This window comes from Carettochelys insculpta, chromosome 24 (assembly GCF_033958435.1).
Source record: "Carettochelys insculpta isolate YL-2023 chromosome 24, ASM3395843v1, whole genome shotgun sequence".
Lineage (NCBI taxonomy): Eukaryota > Metazoa > Chordata > Testudines > Carettochelyidae > Carettochelys > Carettochelys insculpta.
The window spans coordinates 1832094-1854763 of NC_134160.1; the positions used below are offsets into that span (position 1 = coordinate 1832094).

At 49.6% G+C, this 22670-nt stretch overlaps 1 protein-coding gene across 1 annotated transcript in view; it reads left to right on the forward strand.

The window, feature by feature from the left end:
* Positions 1-328: 328 nt before the first annotated feature.
* GRIK3 (glutamate ionotropic receptor kainate type subunit 3) overlaps positions 329-22670 on the forward strand; it is a 225250-nt gene continuing 202908 nt past the window's right edge. Inside the window, exon 1 of the mRNA XM_074976648.1 lies at positions 329-605. Within this exon, the coding sequence (XP_074832749.1) occupies positions 491-605 (115 nt within the window). The 5' untranslated portion in view covers positions 329-490. The remainder of the gene's footprint in view (positions 606-22670) is intronic.

A 22670-nucleotide genomic window follows, 5' to 3' on the forward strand; every position in this document is an offset into this window, starting at 1 on the left:
GCGCGCAGCCGGTACAGTCCAGCGCCCCCCGACGGGCAGGGCCCGGGCTGCGGGAGGCGGGGTGGGGCAATGGCGCTTCTTGTCCCCTGAGCAGCTGAGTCGGCCGCCTGCCCCTGCCCTCCCCCCGCCTCCCCAGGGGGCAGCTCCCTGGGCTGGGGGGTCCAATCCCCCTGCACACGCGCCCCCCCCCGCCCGGCGCGTGTGCGCGCGTGCAAGACTCCACTCCGGGGCTTTGCGCTCACCGGCGATAGCATCAGTGGTAGGAGGGGACAGACTCCGGCAGGCTGAGGCTGAGGCTGAGCAGTCCGCGCTGGGCTGTCTGCAGGTGAGCCCGCCTCGGCCCCGGCACCCCCCGGCGGGCTGCGGCGCCCAGTAAGATGCGCCCTGCGCCGCTTGCCCTCGGCCCGGCCTGCCCGCGCCGCCAGCCAGCGCCGAAGTCGTAGGGCCGTCAGGGGACCCGCGCGGAGCTCGGAGGCGCTTTTCCCCAACGATGCCCCTTTTCTGGCTCGCTCTGCGGAGTGCGCTTGTGGAATACTGGGCCGGGCTCCTGCTGTGCCTCTTCGGGACGCGCTGCTCGCAGGGGATGCCCCATGTCATCCGGATAGGTGAGCGCGGCGCGGCGCGGAGCGGGGAGCGCTCGCCCCGGGGCTGCGGGCTGCTGGGCGCCCGGGCGGGCGGGCGAGGGTCTGGCCAAGCGCCAAGCGCCCACCCACCAGCCCGGCCCGGCCCGAGACTGCGTGGGGGGGGGAGCCCCAGGGAGTAGCTGGGGCTCTCCAGGAGGCTGGCGCGGGCAGCGGGGCCGGGCGAGCGGCGGGGCTGCTGCCAAGTGACAGGGGACAGCGGAGTCCCGGCTGCAGGAGGCGGTCTCGGCCTCACACCAGCCGCGCTGGCTTGTCTGGACGGCGGCGGTGACTGGCCCGGTGACCCGCTGCAGGAGCGGAGCGGAGCGGGCCAGGGGCGAGCAGGGGTCCCGGCCCCGCCCGGCTTCCAGCGCGGCAGCTGCACCCGCGGGCAGGGGCGGCCGGAGGGAAAGTCTAGGCAGCGGCTGTTCCTCGGGGCCGCGGGCACGGGAGGGTGAGCGGCCGCCGGGTCCTGCCCGCCCGCGAGCCGCCGGGGCGCACCAGCCGGCCGCGCGTGGGGGCAGGCGGTGCCGGGGAGCCGCCGGGGCGCTCCCGAGATAGTGCTGAGGGCGCGGTTCGCTCGGCGCTTCCCGCAGGGCCCGGAGCCGGGGGCGGCGGAGTTTGACCACGGGGCCCGATGCGGGGCCCGAGCCGGTGTCCGCGGGCGGCGGGTGGCGCTGGGGCCGAGCGAGCCCCCCCCGCCCCCCTCACACACGCACCTCTGCCATTGGCCCGCGAGGCGGCGGCGGCTTCCCCGCGCGGCATCGCTCCGCCTATGGGAAGGTCCCGCTGGAGGAGCGGCCGGTGCGGGGAGGCTGAGCGCCCGCCGCCTTGCGCAAGGGGACGCTGTCGCCCGGTGCCTGGCGCTGCAGCTGGCCGAGCTCAGGGACCCTGCAAGGTCAGGGCTCCCCAGCGCCAGCCCGGGTGGGGTCCCCCGGGGAGAGCCCGGCTCCCTGGACAGGCTGCGCGTGTGACTGCGCCACTACCACAGCGCCGGCCCCAGGGGTCCCGCCGGCGTGTTCCGTCCACGGGGGGAATAAATGTTCTGTGCACCGAGAGGGGCGGAGGTGCACCACCACTGGCACACAGGCTGCCGGTGTGGGCGCTCTGCTAATCAGCGGGGGGCGCCAGAATCTCTCCTATGCTGCCGCCCAAGCGCTCAGCCTACAGGGAGCACGGGCGGTGGAAGGTCTGGGGCAGAGAGTGTGTGCAGACCTCTGCATGGGCTCCCTGGTGTGCACCTCTCCATGAGCCCTATGGATCAGAAGTGCCCTGGGACCAGTCCCAGCGTCTTTACTCGGGCTAAATTCCCACCCACATCCCTGGAAGTTTTATCTGCCAGGGAACAGGCATCTCTGGTTCCAGTCCTGCAACTTGATATGCTTGTACCAAAGTGCAGGGCTCTGACATTTAATGGCTCTAATTACAATCCTGTGGCGTTAGGAGTTGCAACTTGTGATCCAGCTGGCTTAGAGCCAATGGATTCTTCATTGCCAGGCCTCTAGGGCAGTCCTGTCATCCTGGCAAAGGGGCTGTCAGGTGCTGCCATTCTGACTGGGGAGTGATTTAAATCCACTTTGCAATGGTGCAAAGGACTGCACAGGGTGTACGGCAGTGGGGAATTGGCCCAGTCACTTAGCCCAGAAAGGCATGCACCATCATGTCCTAGCTCACCAGCCCCGTGATTTGCTCGGCTGCCTGAGAGCCCCAGTCAGACTGTTGAAAAAGAGCTTGTCGGAGTCACTGGGTGGGGAGGGTGCTCAGCACCACCCAGAGTAGGACCTCAAGGTGGGATCATTCAACAGTAGTTGAGGGCCTCAAGCTCCCAAGAAAAATATTTTCTGCTGGAGTGTGAAAAGGCTCCAGGTGCTTGCAGCAGGAGGGAGAAGGAAGGGCCCGTTCACAGTCAAATGCTGTAAAAATCACCATGAGCCTTCCACCTGGATTGCTCTTATTGGTGGAGACACTGTGGGCCTGATCAGCCATCACCTTTCTCAGGGCCAAATGCCAAGGCCGGTGTGCAGGTTTCTACACTCAGGCTGGCCGGGCATAAGTGGCTCCACAGTAGGCAGTCTGATCTTCCCTGCCTTGCAAGCATCTCTGCTCACAGCACCCATTAGTGTTGTCAGCAGAGATGGTGGGAAAGAGCGGCATTTAATTTCTAACCTTATAAAAGGCCAAATGCTACCCTCTGGCAGAGGGTCACTTGGTTTTGGTCAGTGGAATCGGAAATGTGCAGAGCCTCAAATACCTTAGCACCATTCATTTAACAGTGGCAACGTGTATTCCGTCTGGTGGGTTCGGACGAAAAAGCAGATCTTCCTCTCTGCATGAATTTGCCTGTCCGTTTGTGCTCAGCTACATCAATTCCAAGTTCGGCTTTTAATGAATAGAGGGCATTGGGGCCTGGGAAACACCTGAAGAAGTAGCTGTTGTGCTTTAAAAGCAGGCACATTTTAAAGGCTAGTTTGGTTTCAAATGAAACTGGCAGATGCATATGGGCCATTTGAATTCCAGGGAAGGCAGCCAGGCCAAGGAAGGGAAGAGCCAGAAAATGCAGGCTTTTTATTTCCAGTCCTCATCATGGGGGAAAGGAGGGATGTGGCAAAGAGATAGATAATGCACAAAATATACAATTTAGTTATTGTGTCTGTATTATTGCATGCAAGTTTTTCTCAGCTTTTTCAGGAGCTATTTGACTTTTATGTGATCCAGCAAATATTTTCAGACATTACACAGAAACTCTGAACAGCTCTTTTCTCAATCCAGGGGACTGGATTCCAATCCTGGTTGTATTGTGGGGGGCAGGGGTGGTAAATCTAGAGTATCTCTACTGCCTTAAGTTAAATGACTCCATGCCACTGAAGAGTATTTAGCCCTCAGAGGTCTGTGATAGTCAGACTCTGGGCCTGAATGTAATCAATGGGACTTCTCTGGAATAAGCGCCATGCTTGATAAGTACTGGCATCATGTCCGGTAGGTACTAAAAGCTCCCGCTCTGAATGTGTGTAATATGATTAAGTGATTTTAAACAGCAGATGTAGCCAGCCTTTCTTTTTGATTAAAAAAAGCTGCAGCGCTCTTCACAAGGGGCACATGAGAGCTTTGAGGTCATCTTGTAATGCCTGAAGTTCCTAACCCTAACGATGCAAAGTGTCATTACTGGAGATGATGTGACACGTAGGATTTCAAGCCTTGACTGGTTTTGACAAATTACTCTCCATTGCTGTGCTGCATCCAAATGTCTTCAGAAACAACCCGGAATGACGTCACTACAAGACCAGAAAGCAAAACATAGTAGATGTGAACCAGACAATACGAAATCAAGACTTCTTATAAATAGTAATATCCAAGAGGGACAGTGAGGGGAAGAATTTCGTCCACTACTTTAATATTTGCATTTTTTGGTTGTCTGGTGTTTTCGTATGATGTATCACCAGCTCTATGCGTCTCCTGAGTCCAACCTGAATGCCTTTATGTACATAGGTCACCCTACCTTCCTTAGGGGATTACTGCAGTGAATAAAGGCTGCAGGACCATACCTTTTTCTGAAGTGCTCTGTGATATGTAGGTGCAAATTACTTGAACTAGTGCTTTTATTTCTTGTATTGTCACCAAACCCCTCAGTACGTACATACCGCATTCTTCTCTCTGCATGCAAGGGAGCTATTGTCGAGAGCGTGTTTCATTGTGTTTTCTCAGTCTTTCAAAGAATATTCATTTTTCTTCAGCTGTACATTTTTTTTCATGACTGAGATCACATTTTTCTTTTTAGCTGTTTCTCTAGATAGTTATACTTCAAAGTTGATAGCAGGGCCCAATCCTGTGTCACTGAAGTCTATGGGAATTTTGCCACCTAGATCACTAACAAGATTGGTCCCTGACAGACTTTTTAAAGTAATGGTCTTAACTGAATTGTAGGGCTTTGTCTCTTTTTTCTCTTTTTACATTGTCTCCGGTAAGGGAAGAGGTCAGGGTATTGATTGTTTGGGAGCTCTGCAAGTAATTCATGAGAGAGAGACAATTGGATTGTAGTTGTCAAGAGAAAATGCTCATTGATTATTTTATATAAATACATAGAAAATAAATTTGGTGCATCATTATTATTCCCTGTGTGATCAGCTTTTTCATGGCTTTTCATTGTGTGTCTGGGATAGTCTTAAAGCCAGGTTTCTAGTTTCACCAAAGGCCATTTTACTTTTTTTAAAAATCCAGGTTTTCCTTGGCGAAGGAGCTGCCTTTCTGCCGGGATCTATGAAGGCATAAGGAGGTGATTCTCGGGCTGGTCCAGTATTATTCTATATAGCTCTGGCTTGACTAATAGTCTGGAGAAAGTCTTGCTGCAGTGAGAATGTGAGGGGAAGGGTTGAATTGAATTATTGCAGAGCTATAAATCGGGAGCTCACGGGTGTGTGGGGTTGCCTGCCTTTTCCTTTGCCTGCCTTTTCCTAAGTCGTGTAGTTGCTGGCCCCCCAGCCAGTAGGTAATGGTTTAATGGTTTGCATTCAGGGGGAGTTCCTTTTTTTTTAATGCAGGGTGCATATAGGACAGAACTCAACCCCATTCATCCTTCTATCAGGCAAGACACTAACAGCTCATTTACATAGTTCTTTGGTATAACCCCCTCCTAGTCCTACACACACAGACAGAGGGCCAGATGCCAACTCACTTGAGTTTCTGCCAGCGGAGCCCTGTTGTCTTCAGTGGTGCCAGATTTACACCCATGTGGGTGAGATCAGACTCTGTCCCATGCAGTGCACAGCAACTCTGCTCAGTCTGTTATGACGCGGAGTGTCCCTGCTGCCGAATGGGCCTGAATGCTTGGGAACTGCTGAGGGCAGAACAACGGGAGATTTCTTTCCGTGACTGGTGATGTGATGAAACACTGGTGTGTGGGAGCAGACAGCAGCTGAATGGAGATCAATATGGCCTCTCCCCCATCCACTCCCGGAAGCCAACAGCTTCAGACAAGTGGCTTCCTGCCACCTGGGATTTGCACACTCTTCCAAAACATTAACTCAAGGAATCTCCCTCCCAGCCAAGCTGACGGCACAGACTCCAGCCATTTTATTCTTTAATGGGAGATGGTCACAGAAGGGCCTGAAACTTCAATCCCATGGGGCTGACTTAGCAGAGCTGGTCGTTCCCGGCCTGAGGGCAAAAATGCACCTTGGCCCAGATTCTGATCCATGTAAATTTGGAATGTCTCTTTGGGAGTCGGTGGAGAGTCTCCCAATTTACAAAGAGGTGAATGAGATCATCTTCTAGCTCCCAGTGATATCAAGGGGGAGATGCAAGTCCCCACTGGCAAATTGATGCCCTTAGGATTATGCTTGTTTGCATGTTGCATTGTTGCAAGTTAAGACATGAAAATAAATACTTTGATGTGTTTGTGGCTCTTTCTGATTTCCAGCACCAGGGACCCTCTGCTCCAGCTTTTTATAACTGAAAGGCTGTGTTTACACTAGCGAGTTCTTTGGGAAAATCTGGCCATTTTGTTGAAAGAACACAGAGACCATCTTCACGAATAATGTGTTCTTTCGAAAGTAAATCGAAAGAACATGGCTCTTCTTCTGGGAGCCCTCGTCCGTGCCTGGATCGGGAAGCGCCTTCTTTCAAAAGCTCCTTTTGGGAAAAAGCATCTAGACGCCCCTGGGTCCTTTTTTTCTAAAGAGCCATCCGCTTGGTGCTGGATTGTTTGATTCCTGGCTCCTTCTTTCGAAAGAGCGCCAGCTGTGTGGACGCTCTCTATGAAAAGAGCAGATTGGTTTTTTTCAATGCATATTGTTATGTGTGGATGTGCTTCTTTGAAAGAAGTTTTTCCCAGAAGAGATCTTCCAGAAGAACTTCTTTTGAAGGATCGCTGTAGGGTGGACGTATAGCTACAATGTTATTTCAGGTTATAGGGCCCTGTGTGCCAGATAGCGTATTTAAGTAATTTCAGCAGGCTGCATAGGCAGCAATGTAAATTGTTGGTGGTGTTATATTCGTTCTTAATACATTTGAATAACAACATTACTCCTTTATTGCAGAGAAGTCTAATTATTTCATCTCAGCTTCCTCCTGAGAACCTCATTCAGGGGATTAAGATGAAAGAGGAAAACTAAGCCTGGTTAAACACAGAGAGGGGAACACAGCTGAAGTAAACACAACTGCTGCTGCTTCCTCATAAGAAACAAACACTTCCTTTATACTGTGCGCACTGACCTGTAGACACCTTTGCACAAAGGGCCATGCAGAAGTTTTATGCAGAACTGAAATGAAGCTGGGGCCTTGGAGGAGCTCTGCATGGGGTGAGCTTCAGCACTCAATCCGTAATGGTAATGGGGCCATTAACTGTACCTGGCTTCATCCTGTCTGCCATGAATGTCCTCTAATAAAGGCTAGATTGTTAATTTCTTGCCTTGCCACCTACCGTTTTCTACCTGCTGTGCAAAGCCCTCCTTCTTATCCTGATTCCTCCTTCTCTGGACCCTTTCTGTTTCAAGAACTACAGAAGGGCTGGTTTTCACAGCCTCAGCCCACTCAGGAGAAGACTTTCAAAAGCCTTTTTGATTCATTTGTGCAGAGAGCAATGGTAAAACCCAGCCCATTTCCTGCAAAGCAGTCTCTCTCTTTTCTGTGTCAGTCGGGCACTTCTTTCACATGGATAAGGAATTGCCGTAAGTTAACCGTGCTCAGTAAAATGTGGGCTTGCCCCATGCTAATCAGTTACTGCAATATGGCCAAGAAACTGACAAGGGGCTTGGAAAGGGTCCCATATGGGGAGAGGCTAGAGAGACTGGGACTTTTCAGTTTGGAAAAGAGGCGATTGAGGGGCGATATGATAGAGGTATATAAAATCATGAATGGTGTGGAGAAAGTGAATATAGAAAAATTATTTACCTTTTCCCATAATACAAGAACTAGGGGACACCAAATGAAATTGATGGGTAGTAGGTTCAAAACTAATAAAAGGAAATTTTTCTTCACACAGCGCACAGTCAACCTGTGGAACTCCTTGCCCGAGGAGGCTGTGAAGGCCAGGACTCTATTAGGGTTTAAAAAAGAGCTTGATAAATTTTTGCAGGTCAGGTCCATAAATGGCTATTAGCCAGGGATAAAGTATGGTGCCCTAGCCTTCATAACAAGGGCAGGAGATGGATGGCAGGAGATAAATCACTTGTCTTCTGTTCTCCTTCTCTGGGGCACCTGGCATTGGCCACCGTCGGCAGATGGGATGCTGGGCTTGATGGACCTTTGGTCTGACCCAGTATGGCCATTCTTATGTTCTTATGTTCTAAGTGGCATATAAGAGAGCAAATAGGAAAGCTGATCTCTCCTTTCAGCAGAGGGCAGTGTTTGTAGGTATAGAGAAAATCATATTTTCAGCCACTTCTTTCCTTACAGCTGTTTCATGTTGCTCTTTTGATATGTGCCCTCACAGCTAATTTCCAAGCACGCTCCTGGAAGGGGTCTGCTAACCTAGGCAGATTATTAGTGTCTTGGACAGAAACAGAATATGGAAAAAAACAAAAACAAAACAATGTGGCTCACAGGGTCCTGTCACCTGAAATAACATTGTGGCTATGTCCACCCTGCAGCGATCCTCAAATCTTCCCCATTACACAGGCTGTTGGTTGGGAGCATTAAGCCCAACAGTCCAATGCACTGCATTTCCCCCTCTCTGACATTCCCTCCCCCTTCTTTTCTTGGCTAGCGGTTTAATGTACTGCAGTCTAGACAGTGTTTTTTCTTTGCGTTCTCAGAATGTGGACGGATCAGAATCTCTGTGCAACATAGATAACAGCTAGAAATCATCAGAGCCCAGTTTGAAAAAAAAACCACATAAACCCAGGAGGAATTCAGCCACTGAAAACAAGGTTAAAAATTAGTGCTACTGGCCAAATGGCAGAAATGTGGAGTCAGGAATACAGGATTTTTGCTGAAGCAGATCGGCTGAGTTTGGTCCTAAAGCTATTTGTACACAGCTTTAGGGATGCTCAGCATATACCTCTCTTTGCGCTGCCATGGAGGGATTTTGGTGATCCATTGTCACACATTGCAGATTGCTCCCTGTCTTAAAACACACAAGAGTGTTAGCTCTGAGGGCAAGGCCTCTCTTTTATTGTGTTTGTGCAGTACACACCTCAATAGAGCCCTAGTTGCAGGACTTCTGAATAGTGCTGCAATGTTTAATAACAATAACGAGAGGGTGTTTGTTAGTCTGAACATTAACCCAAATCCAAAGGTGACATCACAAACTGAGGAGCTTTAAGCCTGGGGTCATCCCAGTTCCATGCTCCATCTTTATTTGGCTGACAGCATTCTGTGTTCACCCTACTTGGGGTTTTCTGTTCTAAGCCCCTTTCCAAATTCTCTGTCCTCACTCTTTATCTGCAGCAACAGTCACTACCAATGTCGCATGCCAGCAGCTTCCAGAGCCTCAGCACACTACACTGTGCAGCTGGCACCCTTCTTGGTTCCATTACAATTTTATTTCTTTAGCTTTCAAGGCAGACAGGGAAGTTTCACATGCCAAGCATAACCTGAGCTGTTTAATCTTCTCTGGTGCACTGAAAACCTCAGGCCCAGGGAGATACTATATATTCTGCTACAACTTGATAATTTTATGGCACAGATATATTGCCCTGGACAGAGCTGGTTTGTTCCGACAAGGAGAGAAGGTGGCTGCGATCAATAAAATGTCGGATTTTTTTAACGTTGCCTATTAGGGCGGTGGTATAAATAATTCCATGACTCAGCTCAGACTTTCTCTGTGAATGTACCTAGTTGTTCTTCCTTTGAAATATGATTTCAAGAGATGCTCAAGCTATCAGCAACTAGCAATGATAAAAGACCTCGCCACCCTGTCATTATTAAGCACTCATGTTACATTAGCACTCGTGCACCCCTGTTAGAATCTGGCTCCTGTGGTGCTAAGCATCATACATAAAGCAAAACAGGTGCACTGCCCAAAGGAGCTCACAGTCGTGTGGGTCTCGTCTAGTGCTTCCGAATGCTGCAGTGCCAAGCAAGGTTGGGTTACAAAGGTAGCAATAAGTTTGCGACATGCCATAAAATCGCCTGCTCCAAGACATGAGCCAGCTTTTAACTATGGGGTTCAGGAAGGAATTGATCTGAGGAACAGTTTTTCCATAACAGGTACAGTGGGGGATTCCATTTCCTGGGCCTTCTTATGGCGCAGCTGGGGTTAGCCATGCAGTGGACTTGATGTGGGGCCAGTGTGCTTAAGGGTAATGCACGCCTCTGTCTGCCTCTCTCTCTGACAGGGGTGTGTCCCTGTCCTCACATGCAGTGTGCGTGTCTCCATCCCAGACACATGCACTCCTTGACACTGTTCAACTGTATATGCACCATCCCGCAGGAGAGAGCGGTCCACCTCAGTGGGACAGTGTAGGTTCAGCATCATGCTCAGTTTCTGCAGAGATGTGTTTGCAGCCCCTGCCGTGTGTCTGTTGTGCTTTCTCCCTCCTGCCGCCATCCGTGCTGTCTCTGGAGTGTGCGGCTACGTTAACAACACGGTAGCCCTGGAGGGCGCAGCTGAGTGCTAGTTCATCATTCCCTGGGAAACATTCCACCCTCTGACTCGGTCACCTCAGCCAAGTATCACAATCATCGTCACTGTGTGCAGTGCTACATTGTTCAAAACTGCTTTGGACATATGCTGCCTTTTGTCTGCTGACAAACATTTCCTTGGCACCTAAACCCTGCCCCCTTTTACATTAATTCTTATGGGAAAATTAAGTGCACTTAAGATTATTTTGCTTAAAGTAGCAGTTCTGCATTTATTCAAGTAACATTAACTGCAAGATCAAGTGAGGAGTTACCGTAACAATGTACAGTTCTGAAGGAAACAGTGGGGAAGATGCTGAACCCAGCAGAGGGTTAAAAGACGGAGACTGAAGACTATTCCTAGTAAGTCGCAGAAGCAATGCTAGTGGAATGAGAGTGCAGCCTGTCCTTGTTTGGGTAAGGATCACCTTCATGTAACTCCTTATGGGTGAAACAAGATGTCACCGTCTGGCAGCAGCAGTGCAGGGCACTTAGGGCAGGGAAAGAATCATGGCTGTTACTTGTAACAAGCTGGAGAGTTTGTCACACTAGCTGTTAGCTCAGCTCCAAAGAAGCAGAGGCTGTAATCCAGTTTTGTCTCAGATGGGCTGACTTGGTCTCACAGTGAACCCCTGAAATAAAATAAGCCAACCCTGAATAACTCCCCAAAATAAAAACAGGCCCCTTTGAAAAGGATTGAGGGGAGCAGCTTTCTCCCCATGGCCCATGCCAGACGGATTCACCCAAACCCCCAAACACAGGGTATTGGCACCTTGGATTTGCTGGAGGAAAATGATATGCTGGTATTCATTTACTGCCAGTGAAAAGTGCCAGGTTACTGACCCTGGAACCGCTCTGTGCACTTTCAGAACAGGTGCACTTCCCTCAGAGGGGCATAGCTTGGTGTCTCAGCTTGTGGGCAACATATTTAAACTTTATTCGCTTTTCTTCTCTTGTAGCTATGTAGGCCCTGGTTCAGGGAAACATCCCCATTTGAACACACATAACCCTCTTGAAAGCAACGGGATGTAGGTACTTCCCTCATTTCAAGCATTGGCTGAAGTGTTTTCCTGAGGCTGGGATTTGTATTCCACTCAGCACTATGGGATCTCAGTACCAACCATGTCTTAAGGGACAACCCCTTGGGTTGTCCAGTGTCCTGATATATGGTGGTGCTGGGGATATCACAAATGAGACTGACCCCTGGAATGAGGCTACAGTCCTGGATATCTGTTCAGATTGAATATAAGATGGTCCGTTCATGTCATGATGGTGGTTTGTGATGTCCATTTAGAACTGGACTGAAACTGTCAACTCCAACTGCTTTGGAGGATAGGGTCAAAATTCAAAATAATCTGGACAAACTGGAGAAATGGTCTGAGGTAAACAGGATGAAGTTTAATAAAGACAAATGCAAAGTGCTCCACTAAGGAAGGAACAATCAGTTTCACACATACAAAATGGGAAGCAACTGTCTAGGAAAGCGTATGGCAGAAAGGGATCTTGGGGTTATAGTGGACCACAAGCTAAATATGAGTCAACAGTGTGATGCTGTTGCAAAAAAAGCAAATGTGATTCTGGGATGCATTAACAGGCGTGTTGTGAACAAGACATGAGAAGTCATTCTTCCACTCTACTCTGCACTGGTTGGGTCTCAGTTGGAGTATTGTGTCCAGTTCTGGGCATCACATTTCAAGAAAGTTGTGGAGAAATTGGAAAGGGTCCAGAAAAGAGCAACAAGAATGATCAAAGGTCTAGAGAACATGAGCTATGAAGAAAGACTGAAAGAATTGGGCTTATTTTATTTGGAAAAGAGAAGATTGAGTGGGGACATGATAGCGGTTTCCAGGTATCTAAAAGGGTGTCATAAGGAGGAGGGAGAAAACTTGTTCTTCTTGGCCTCTAAGGATAGAACAAGAAGCAATGGATTTAAACTGCAGCAAGTGAGGTTTCAGTTGGACATTAGGAAAAAGTTCCTAACTGTCAGGGTGGTCACACAGTGGAATAAATTGCCAAGGGAGGTTGTGAAATCTCCATCTCTGGAGATATTTAAGAACAGGTTAGATAAATGTCTATCAGGGATGGTCTAGGCAGGACTTGGTCCTGCCATGACGGCAGGGGGCTGGACTCAATGACCTCTCAAGGTCCCTTCCAGTTCTAGTATTCTGTGACTGTCTGATTCATCTTCCATGGCTGGCCCTTGGGTGATAAAGCTATTTGCTCACTATCGCATGGTCTGTATCAAAGAAGAGATTTAGATAGGACAAGTCCAACCCTCTGTGCCAACTAGCACTTACAAGTACAGGAGTGGGTCATTCTAAAAACACCAGTTGTAGCCAATCAAACCCCAAACACGTCTAAAGACCCAAAAGTGTAGCATGATGAAAGAACAAATGTCTGCTGTAGGCTGTTAAATGGCTGTCATCTGTTGCCTGCCTCTTACAATGGAACAGTAAATAACATGTGGAATAACCCACCGATTTAGCTGAGTTATAATGTCTGCTGGGATTCAGTGTTAGACTTGTGGGTTACTTTTTGCAGTCAATTTAGAATACTCGGAAGTAAGTCATTTTAAAATCCACCCACTGGTTGTGAAATAGAAAACTTCCCTGTTAGATACTGCAGCTGTTTGGGCAGGATCAAATCTAGTGTGATTTTTCTGATGCCTGCAACAGAAGTAGCACGTCATAATCCAGGCTGATTTGCTGATGAATGGAAGGCATGCTCACAGCACGTGTTCAGCAAAGGATTTCAGAGTAGATTTTCAGAAAGGCGATGGGACAGCTTCTCTTTCTGCAAGTGCATGTTGCACATGGAAATTTGCACCTGTATTTGCACAACAAATCTCAGGTGCAGAACAGAATGACTTTCAGCTCCAGCTGACTGATTTGTTTCCACTACTCCACAGCTGTTGTAAAACTGTACTTACAAAAGGAAAACTGGGCTTTTGCACATTTGGCTTTTAACTCAGTCAAGCCAGGGCAATTTGTGCTTCTCCCTGGGGTGTCTGGAAGGGAGCAGTGTTCCCTGTAAACTTGTGTGGCCATTCAGGAGAGATTCAGATGCTGCCCAGCTGACTAGCTGAGTGTCTATAGCTAGATTTTTTCTTTCTGCTGGTGGTGCACATTCGCACATGCCTCAGTGTGCATAAAAATTATTCAGTACATGGGTGGAAAAGATTAGAGCAAACATTGGTAGGGATGTGTAAGTGTTCCCACTGTCAGAAAAAGCTTCTCCTGTAAATTGCACAAGTGCTATTGTGAAATCTGAATGTCATTTAAGTCTCACATTGGTGTAAATTATTCATCCCTTATGTGTTCTGTAGAATGATAGGCTAGTAACTCATCCAATGACAGTTACATCAGAAGAAAGCTATAGTTACAGTCCTCTGCACCTACAAACAGAAGCTCACCTGCAGCCTCAGGGGAGCAGGCTAGAGGCTCAGGTGTGGCAAGCAGCACAAGGAGCTGGGTGCAGCTCTCAAGGAGGTAGGAGGGGTTGGGAGATGGGGCTGACCACAGGAGCTGGTGCAGAGCCTGCGGTGGGTGCAGGTGAGGAATGCCCAGGAGTCCCCTTCAGAATCTCCACTTGCCTCCTTATCCTCCTCTAATTAAACCTTCCTCTCCTCAAGCACCAGCAGCTGAAGTTAAATTAAACAACCTTTTCCTCAGTCAATTTCATTGTTTTTCTGTTTTATTTATTTACTGGTCTTGTAACAGCATTATTGTCAACTATTTTTCATTGCAAATACACAGCGTTTCAGCTACATTGTGGGTTAAATAGGCTTTTGCGGGCTAGTCTGGGAACGTAACTACCATTTATGACATTTTTTCTATGGGAAAACGTGTTCTGAGTACCAAATGACGGACTTACAATCAAACTTCTGGAAGACAGCCTGTTCATATGTGGGGGCCAGCTGTATTTGGAGCTGCAGGTTGTACCAAGCTCAGCACTGTCAGGATCCGACAGGTCCCAAAAAAGAGAATTTGCCAGAGCAGGGGAGGTCCCCAGCCACCACTTCCAAACCCTGGCCCCGCACTGTGGGGGGCCGCCACTGTGCTGCCCCCACACTCCCACAGGGCTGCCAGGGGACTCCGCTCTCTAACTCTGTGCTCCCTGTGGCTGCTGGGGAGCACTGGCCCCGGCCCTGCGCTGCTGCTGTGGGACTGCTATCAGGCTCCAGCCTCAGCACTGTGCTCTGCCTTGGCCCTTGCTGGCCCTCCCACCCTTAGACTCCTGGGATCTCCAGTGCTGCTGGCCCACGGATGATGCCGTCCCAGAGAGTGCTGGTTTTAGGAGGTGCCTTCTGCAGTATGTAACTTGAGGACATTTTGGAAAGTGCAAGAAGACACTGGAAGACGGTTTTTGGTTAATATTCTAAGGTGGTTGCAAGTTCCAGTTTCTCTGCTGGGGCGTACGAAGGAACAGTACAACTCACACGCTCCCTGGTAATACTCTCCCCTGCACCTTTGCCCCCTCCCATATCTACAGCATGACCTGTGGGGATCACCTGAGGGCTGCGAGTGTTCTGTGTCTGTGGCCATCCTGCCCTTGGCTCTTCTGCTGAGGCGTGCAACGAGCAGCTAGCCATGAAGAACTGGGCTGAGGTGACCACAAACTCATTTCACCCAGGGCTCCAGAGCAGACAACCCCTGGCACCTGCTTCCAGTCACAGCCAAAATGGGTAGAACTGGGCCAATTCCTGCACCGACTGAAATCAACAGAGATTCTTCCATTGGCTTTAATGGGGATGGGATGAGACTCAAGGGGCTCTCAAGGTCTGTAGCTCCTGGCTCTGATTTGCTGAGCCACTTGAATCCTCTTCTCTGGATCCGAACATGGGATGGCTGCGATGGGCAGGATCAAAGGCTGTCCCCTGGGAAAAAGCATCCCCCTCATTGGATAGTTCCTCTCGAAAAGGCCTGTGCCTCGGCCTTTGCCAGCAATTGTTAACACGGTCATCGGGCGTTTGCATTTCCAGAGAGCTCGTCGAGGCTGCGATTCCTTTCTGGGTTTGTTTAAATGCCTTCCTATGCCCCCTCCTGCTCCCTCAGAACAGGAGAGGCAGAAGTGAGCATGTGGCTGGCAGTCTCAAGATGGATGGCAAAGTGGGTCCATGAAGTGAATATGAGACAGCAGGAAGGCAGATGGAGACACGAGACAGAGCTGCTCCCACTGGTAGTGAGCAAGGGAGAGGTACCCTCACCCTCTTGGCTGGACCCCTTAGTAAGAGATTGGCAGGTGGGTTTCCTGCCCAGCTCCGCTCACCATGCACCCATGTTCTCTCCATCTTGCCTTGGATTTGCCTTTTGTCTCCATGTTTCACTGCTGAGCTTGCTGTCTGCTGCCATCATATGTTCCTCACTGAAGGGTTGTGCACCCCGGGTGGGCTGGGGCTGGCACAAGTGCACTCTTGTATTTGAGGCCTGTGAGAACCTGGGCCTCGGGGCTCCCCCATGGCGGTTTGCCGGACAGGGTGCCACACAGTCCTTCCCAGGAGGCATCTGTGTTGTCCCCTGGCTTGAAAGGGCGGCCGATCAGGCCCTCTCTGCTGTGTTACCTTTGCTACTGGAAGCAGCTTTGTATGTGGCCTTATTGTTTCTTCTTGAGCTAGGCCAGGTGTCTGACACTGCAGCGTCCTGACTAGAAACCCCGAGTGTCAGCCCGCGTGACTCCGATATGCTTCCCATGACATGACAGCAGGACCTGTGTCACCACAGTCCTGCACAATCAAGTTATTCCCCTGCAACTCCTCACTGGCCTCACAGGTTCAGGAAGGTACTGCTGAGATCTTCCTCTGTGGGTGCCTAGCAAAAGAGACAGAATAAGTCACCTGGTCAGCTGAGGCTTTTCCTGGCCTGCCTGAGGCAGTGAGTTCCTTCCCCAAATCGGAAGACGAGGTCTGTAGCTTGACAGTTGCTCCCATAGAAAATATTGCCTAACCTTGTTTCTCTCATCTTCTGGGATCAACACAGCTCCCACCACACAAAAGCCTGGTCTGTACTGAAAAGTTAAGCCAACCCAGCCACCTCACTCAGGGATGCAGCGTAGTTAAGCCACCCATGGTGCAGAGTCGATGGGGGAAGTCTCCGGGAGGTAGACAACCTATCCAGGTTAGTGAACACACTGCTGTAGCATTTCAAGTGTAGACAAGCCCTGAGACAGATTTGTAATATTTTTCCCTCTGTGTTTTTTTTAAACACCATCACTGGAGTCTGAGTATAGACAATGATTTATTGAATAATCAATTTCCTTATCTATCTAATACTTTGAAGCAATCCATCAGTGCCAGATAATCAGTCGAGCCTGGGAGTGTGTATGTGTGTTTGTGCTGGGTGTCTGTGCGTCTTTGTCAGGGCAAATGAAGTTTTCGTTTTCAAGTTATTCCCTTTTTCCCCCTAAGGGTTTTCTTTATGGTGCATAAAGGGAACATCACAATGTTATATTACGCCTTACAAGTTTTACAGGGCAGGAGAGGTTTATGCAGCATGAATATAAAGGGCAATGCTATAATGCAGAGGGCAGTGAGACATTCTTAAAGGCGGAAGGGTACACAGGATGGTGTGGAGATAAATTTAAGTGGATAAGCATCACCAGGTGTCATTCCTGTTTAAGGAGCGAGAAGATATTTGCTGTCGCTCGTGCTCTAGATCAGTCAGGTGCATGCTTGGTATCTGCTCTGAATTCTGGGCCACTTACATTTTTCTTTGCCTGATCTGTGTCCTCTGCCCTGGTGTCTTATCCTGTTCTCCAGAGGATCTGCTATACCGTGTGCTCAGCATGCATAGAATTCACCTCTGTGCAGAAGGGCAACCCCAATTCCACACCACTTAAGAGGTGAGTAGGTCTTACCTGAGCCTGTGCATTACAACTGACCTCTTTCTTCAGAAAGAGAGGCCTCCTTGGACTTTTATGGATAAAGACAGCCTGGTTCCCGTGCCGGGGGAAAGGGGACAGCAAGGCTACGTCTACACGTGCACCCAACTTCGAAATAGCTTATTTCGATGTTGCGACATCGAAATAGGCTATTTCGATGAATAACGTCTACACGTCCTCCAGGGCTGGCAACGTCGATGTTCAACTTCGACGTTGCTCAGCCCAACATCGAAATAGGCACAGCGAGGGAACGTCTACACGCCAAAGTAGCACACATCGAAATAAGGGAGCTAGGCACAGCTGCAGACAGGGTCACGGGGCGGACTCAACAGCAAGTCGCTCCCTTAAAGGGCCCCTCCCAGACACACTTTCATTAAACAGTGCAAGATACACAGAGCCAACAACTAGTTGCAGACCCTGTATATGCAGCACGGACCCCCAGCTGCAGCAGCAGCAGCCAGAAGCCCTGGGCTAAGGGCTGCTGCCCACGGTGACCACAGAGCCCCGCAAGGGCTGGAGAGAGAGCATCTCTCAACCCCCCAGCTGATGGCCGCCATGGAGGACCCCTCTATTTCGATGTTGCGGGACGCGGATCGTCTACACGGTCCCTACTTCGACGTTGAACGTCGAAGTAGGGCGCTATTCCCATCCCCTCATGGGGTTAGCGACTTCGACGTCTCGCCGCCTAACGTCGATTTCAACTTCGAAATAGCGCCCAACACGTGTAGACGCGACGGGTGCTATTTCGAAGTTAGTGCCGCTACTTCGAAGTAGCGTGCACGTGTAGACACAGCCCAGAGGTAGAATTCTGTGTCTTCCCAAAGAAAAGCACTTTCTGAGCCTAGGCAGGGTTTTTGAGTGAAATCCTGGCCAATTGACAAAGGCTCCATTACCATACTAGCTGAGCACCTCACAATCTTCAGCATGTTTATCCTCACAGCCCTTTAGGAAGCAGGACAGTGATGCTATCCCATTGCAGAGGTGGGGAAAATGAGGTACAGAGTGACCATGGGCAAGATTTACAAACGTATTTAGGCACCTAAATATTGGAATCTGTGGGAATTAGGCCCCTAGCCTCCAGGCTTGGTGCTACCGCTGGGTTGGAGGGTTGGTTAAACTCTGTGCCTCCTAGTGCTGGATGGCCTGAGAGTGGTGAGGTCAGTCTGTAGCAGGTTCTGGAGTGTTGCTGGCAAGCCCTTTCTGAAGAGAGAGCCCAGTGCAGGGGAGGGTATGAGTCTGTCAGTCCCACTGTAGATCTTGTAAGAGGGGAAAATGCACTCCCTGCTGTTCCCGGACTCTTGTGCAAACATTCACAGCGCTGAGTCCCTTCCAACAATGCGAGGTGAGCACACCAGCAGCTCGGGCAGAAAATGGGAAAAAGGTCTCCTGGGCTGCGTCTACACGTGCACGCTACTTCGAAGTAGCGGCAGTAACTTCGAAATAGCGCCCGTCACGTCTACACGTGTTGGGCGCTATTTCGAAGTTGAAATCGACGTTAGGCGGCGAGACGTCGAAGTCGCTAACCCCATGAGCGGATGGGAATAGCGCCCTACTTCGACGTTCAACATCGAAGTAGGGACGTGTAGACGATCCGCGTCCCGCAACATCGAAATAGCGGGGTCCTCCATGGCGGCCATCAGCTGGGGGGTTGAGAGATACTCTCTCTCCAGCCCTTGCGGGGCTCTGTGGTCACCGTGGGCAGCAGCCCTTAGCCCAGGGCTTCTGGCTGCTGCTGCTGCAGCTGGGGGTCCGTGCTGCATATACAGGGTCTGCAACTAGTTGTTGGCTCTGTGTATCTTGCACTGTTTAATGAAAGTGTGTCTGGGAGGGGCCCTTTAAGGGAGCGGCTTGCTGTTGAGTCCGCCCCGTGACCCTGTCTGCAGCTGTGCCTGGCTCCCTTATTTCGATGTGTGCTACTTTGCCGTGTAGACGTTCCCTCGTTGTGCCTATTTCGATGTTGGGCTGAGCAACGTCGAAGTTGAACATCGACGTTGCCAGCCCTGGAGGACGTGTAGACGTTATTCATCGAAATAGCCTATTTCGATGTCGCAACATCGAAATAAGCTATTTCGAAGTTGGGTGCACGTGTAGACGTAGCCCTGGAGCCCTGCAGGCCAGCACAGAGGTGCGCTGTATGAAGATTTCCGCAGCTCAGTGTGCATTGCTCTGCTGCCCCCTGCCCCCACTCACACCTCTGTCAGGGCAGCAGGACCCTCCCCTGGGCAGTAATACAATCAGAGTGGGAACCCAGGCCAGCCCAGTTCTCAGGAAAGACGTCAGTGCTTCAGCCATTCCTGGCATATTTCTGTACGTTTCCAGAGCCAAGCCGACAAAAGGGAAGGGCAAAACAGCTTCTTGCCTCAGTGCTAGCCCCAGGTCGAGGGGTTGCCCTTCACTGCTGGGGAAGGCAGAACAACAGGGCCCAAGGTTCAGAATCCAAGGAGGAGGAGGAGATTGGGGACCACTAGCACTGGGGAGGCAGGGCACGTGGGCACAGAAGTGTCTGACATCAGCCAGCTTGGGGGGAGAGTATGCTTGGGAATGCTTGCAAGAAGATTGCCCTCTCGAATGAATGCTGCTCTCACGTGCGGAGCCCTGCATGGACACAAAATGGGGATCTGCATCCACCAGGCTCAACTCCTTGTCCCATCCACCATCTGGGTTTTACTTGGAGAGGGCAGGGAAGCCAGATGAGTGGGTAGGGCTGTGCAGGGAAGAGGTAGGCAGCCCAAAGCAGGTACAGGTGGGTAAAGGGCCACAGGGACCAGGGGCTGGGGCTCTGCAGGTCAGTGCTCACCAGGGGGAGCAAGGCAGGGCCAGCTCTCAGCCCCTCCCACAGGGAGATTTAGGATGTAAGAAGTTTGCTCATCCCTGGTTTCTTGCATGGGGAGGTGAGAACAACATCTCCAAAGTCACCAACTGTACTTCCTGCAGCTCCACGGTGGGCATGTATCATGCATGCTCTTTGGGGCTGGTCCCACTTCTGTGTGCAGTGGCTGTACAACACCCAGCCCAAGGCAACCTGGGCTGTGCCTGGGGGTCCTAGCAACTACCCCATACAAACAAAGACAAGAATCCAGACCCCTCTCCTCCTTCGCTGAGAGTCCCTGCAAAAGCTCTGCAGAGCTGTGGTGTATGTTCTGCAAGTCCCATTGGCTCTCTACTGGTAGCAACATGTTTCAGCCTTCATCCAAACTCTTCAAATCTGCTGAAGCTGTTACCTGGTTGCAGAAGCTTTGAAGCTGTCTACATGATGTGTTAGCTGCAGATGATGCCCCGCAGTCTCCCTGCCATACACACAAACACAGCTAGAGGCACTCACTAGCCTCAAAGACCCCTTTGGCCTCACAGGGAAAGTAAAAACCATTTTAATTCCCCCCACCATAGTCTCTGGATTCCCTTCCCACACAGTTTCTTTCGATCAGACCAAACCTTGCTGGGCTTAGTGTGAGACAACTGCAAATGAGATCAGTGGGTGTTTTGCTAGAGGAAGGTGCCAGGATTTTGACCCATAAATATCTGAATGAAATAGAATGTTTTGTGTCTCATAGTATTTGTGTCCTTCTCCCTCACCTGAAGTGGAATCCTCTGCTTGTGACACCAAAGCTGACTGCCATGGAAAGGACCATGGTTCAGAAAGGTAAAATTCACCCTAGGCAGAGGATCCAGCACCAAATCTGCACACCTCTTTAGTGCTGTGCGAATACTCAGATTAAGATTTATGCATCACCTGGTCCTTTGGCTGGCCCCCTGCTTTGGGTGCATGTCATCCAAATGGGGGAGTCAAATCCCAGACAAAGACGTAGTTGATGAACTGTCACATCTCACTTGCCCTTTAAATTAAGGAGAACTATAAAAAAAATTGCCAAGCAGAATCTATCGTCTCAGCATTCCTCTGTCCTCCCCAGAATTCCGTCCTGATGCTGTGGGCTCACTAGGCAACATTGGCTTTATGCACACACCCATTTATTTATATGCTGTTTGGTTGATGATTAGTTAAAACAACCTCCAAATTTGCTTCACTTTTAAATAGCAATGTAAGGTCGGCTCGCTGTACTGTGAGCGAAGGAGCTTGAAGTTATTTTCTTCTCTGTGATGCTGTTTTACATTTTGAGTGCTGAGGCTTTTAGGGTTGGATCTATTTCTACCAATTAGAGGGAAAGCAATAGCACACTAAAATCTGTAACCCAGCCCAATTTGCATATGATTTTCTATAATGCTTTACATTATGAATTCACATTGAATTTTAGTACTTTTTGGAGGCAATTTGAACCTAATTACATTTCTCTTTCGCTCTTTCTCCAAGAATCTGACACTCCCCCTCCCCCACTTTTTGTCTGAGACAACAGCTGAGCCATGAGAAAGCCACAGGACAGTTGTTGGGATTGAAACTTTGGCAGATGTGGTTTGCCATTTAGACTTGCTTAAATATTAGCCTCACTTTGCTTCCATTATAATTCACTGAATACCATTCACTCAAATCCTCATTTTGCAAATTACCCAAACTCTATTCATCAACTTCATGCCTCAAAAGTAGAGAGAATAAATCAATACAGCTTAGGGCTTGGACATCTTTTTCCTATTGAAAGAATAAATTGGCGACACATGCTTCCTTAGAAGCTGGCCAAGATTTGTGTTCATAGATGCAGGACAAACAGAAGGGTCTTAAAATGAGCCATATTGCTATCACTATCTACAATTCTGCTTCTCAAAAAGACAAGCTAACTCACATGGACAAGAACTGGATTAATTACTGCAATGTCACAGATAACAAGCAGTCCTGTGGCACCTTAGAGATTAACACATTTATTAGGTCAGGAGCTTTCATGGGTAAAACTCACTTCCTTCAGATGCTTGGAGTGCAAAAAGAAAAAATAAATAAAAAATCCAGCATTTGTATAGTGGGGGGTAGAGGGAAGGAAGGAAAAAAAGGGAAAAACTGTCCCTAGTAGGAACAGTTAATGAAGCAAATGAAGCAGGATGTGTCCCATTCCTGCAAACGTCAAAGGTGTGGAAGTTGCCCTTGTAAGGCATAAGCTAGTTAAGATCTCCATTAAGCCCCAGGTTAAATGCGTCAAACTTGTAAATGAATTCCCGTTCAGATGTCTCCCTCTGCAATCGTTGGTAAAACCCTTTTGTAAAATAGCTACTTGAAAATCCACTATCGAATGTTCAGGGAGGTTAAAGTATTCCCCCACAGGTGTATGTGTATTCCAATTCCTGATGTCAGATTTAGGTCCATTCATCTTTTGGTGCAGGGACTGTCCGCTTTGTCCAACGTACATGGCAGAAGGGCATTGCTGGCACATGATGGCATCTAGCAGATGTACCCTGAACAGAGCTCTTAGCTATCTTATGCATTACTGCTTGTTATTTATGAAGCTACAGACTCAAATGGCTACTCCCACCCCCAGCCTCCAAGACTAATTATTGCCATGTCATTCATAAATGTTACAAGTGCAAAGACAGGGGAAAGAATGGACATGACAAAGCAAGACATATGACAACATTTTTCATCCAGAGATCACTAATACAAAGCACAGTAACCCTACAGCAACAGCTCTATTTTCTCTCTGTACCGGTACAACAGAGCACTGGTTTTGATAAGCAATAGGACTG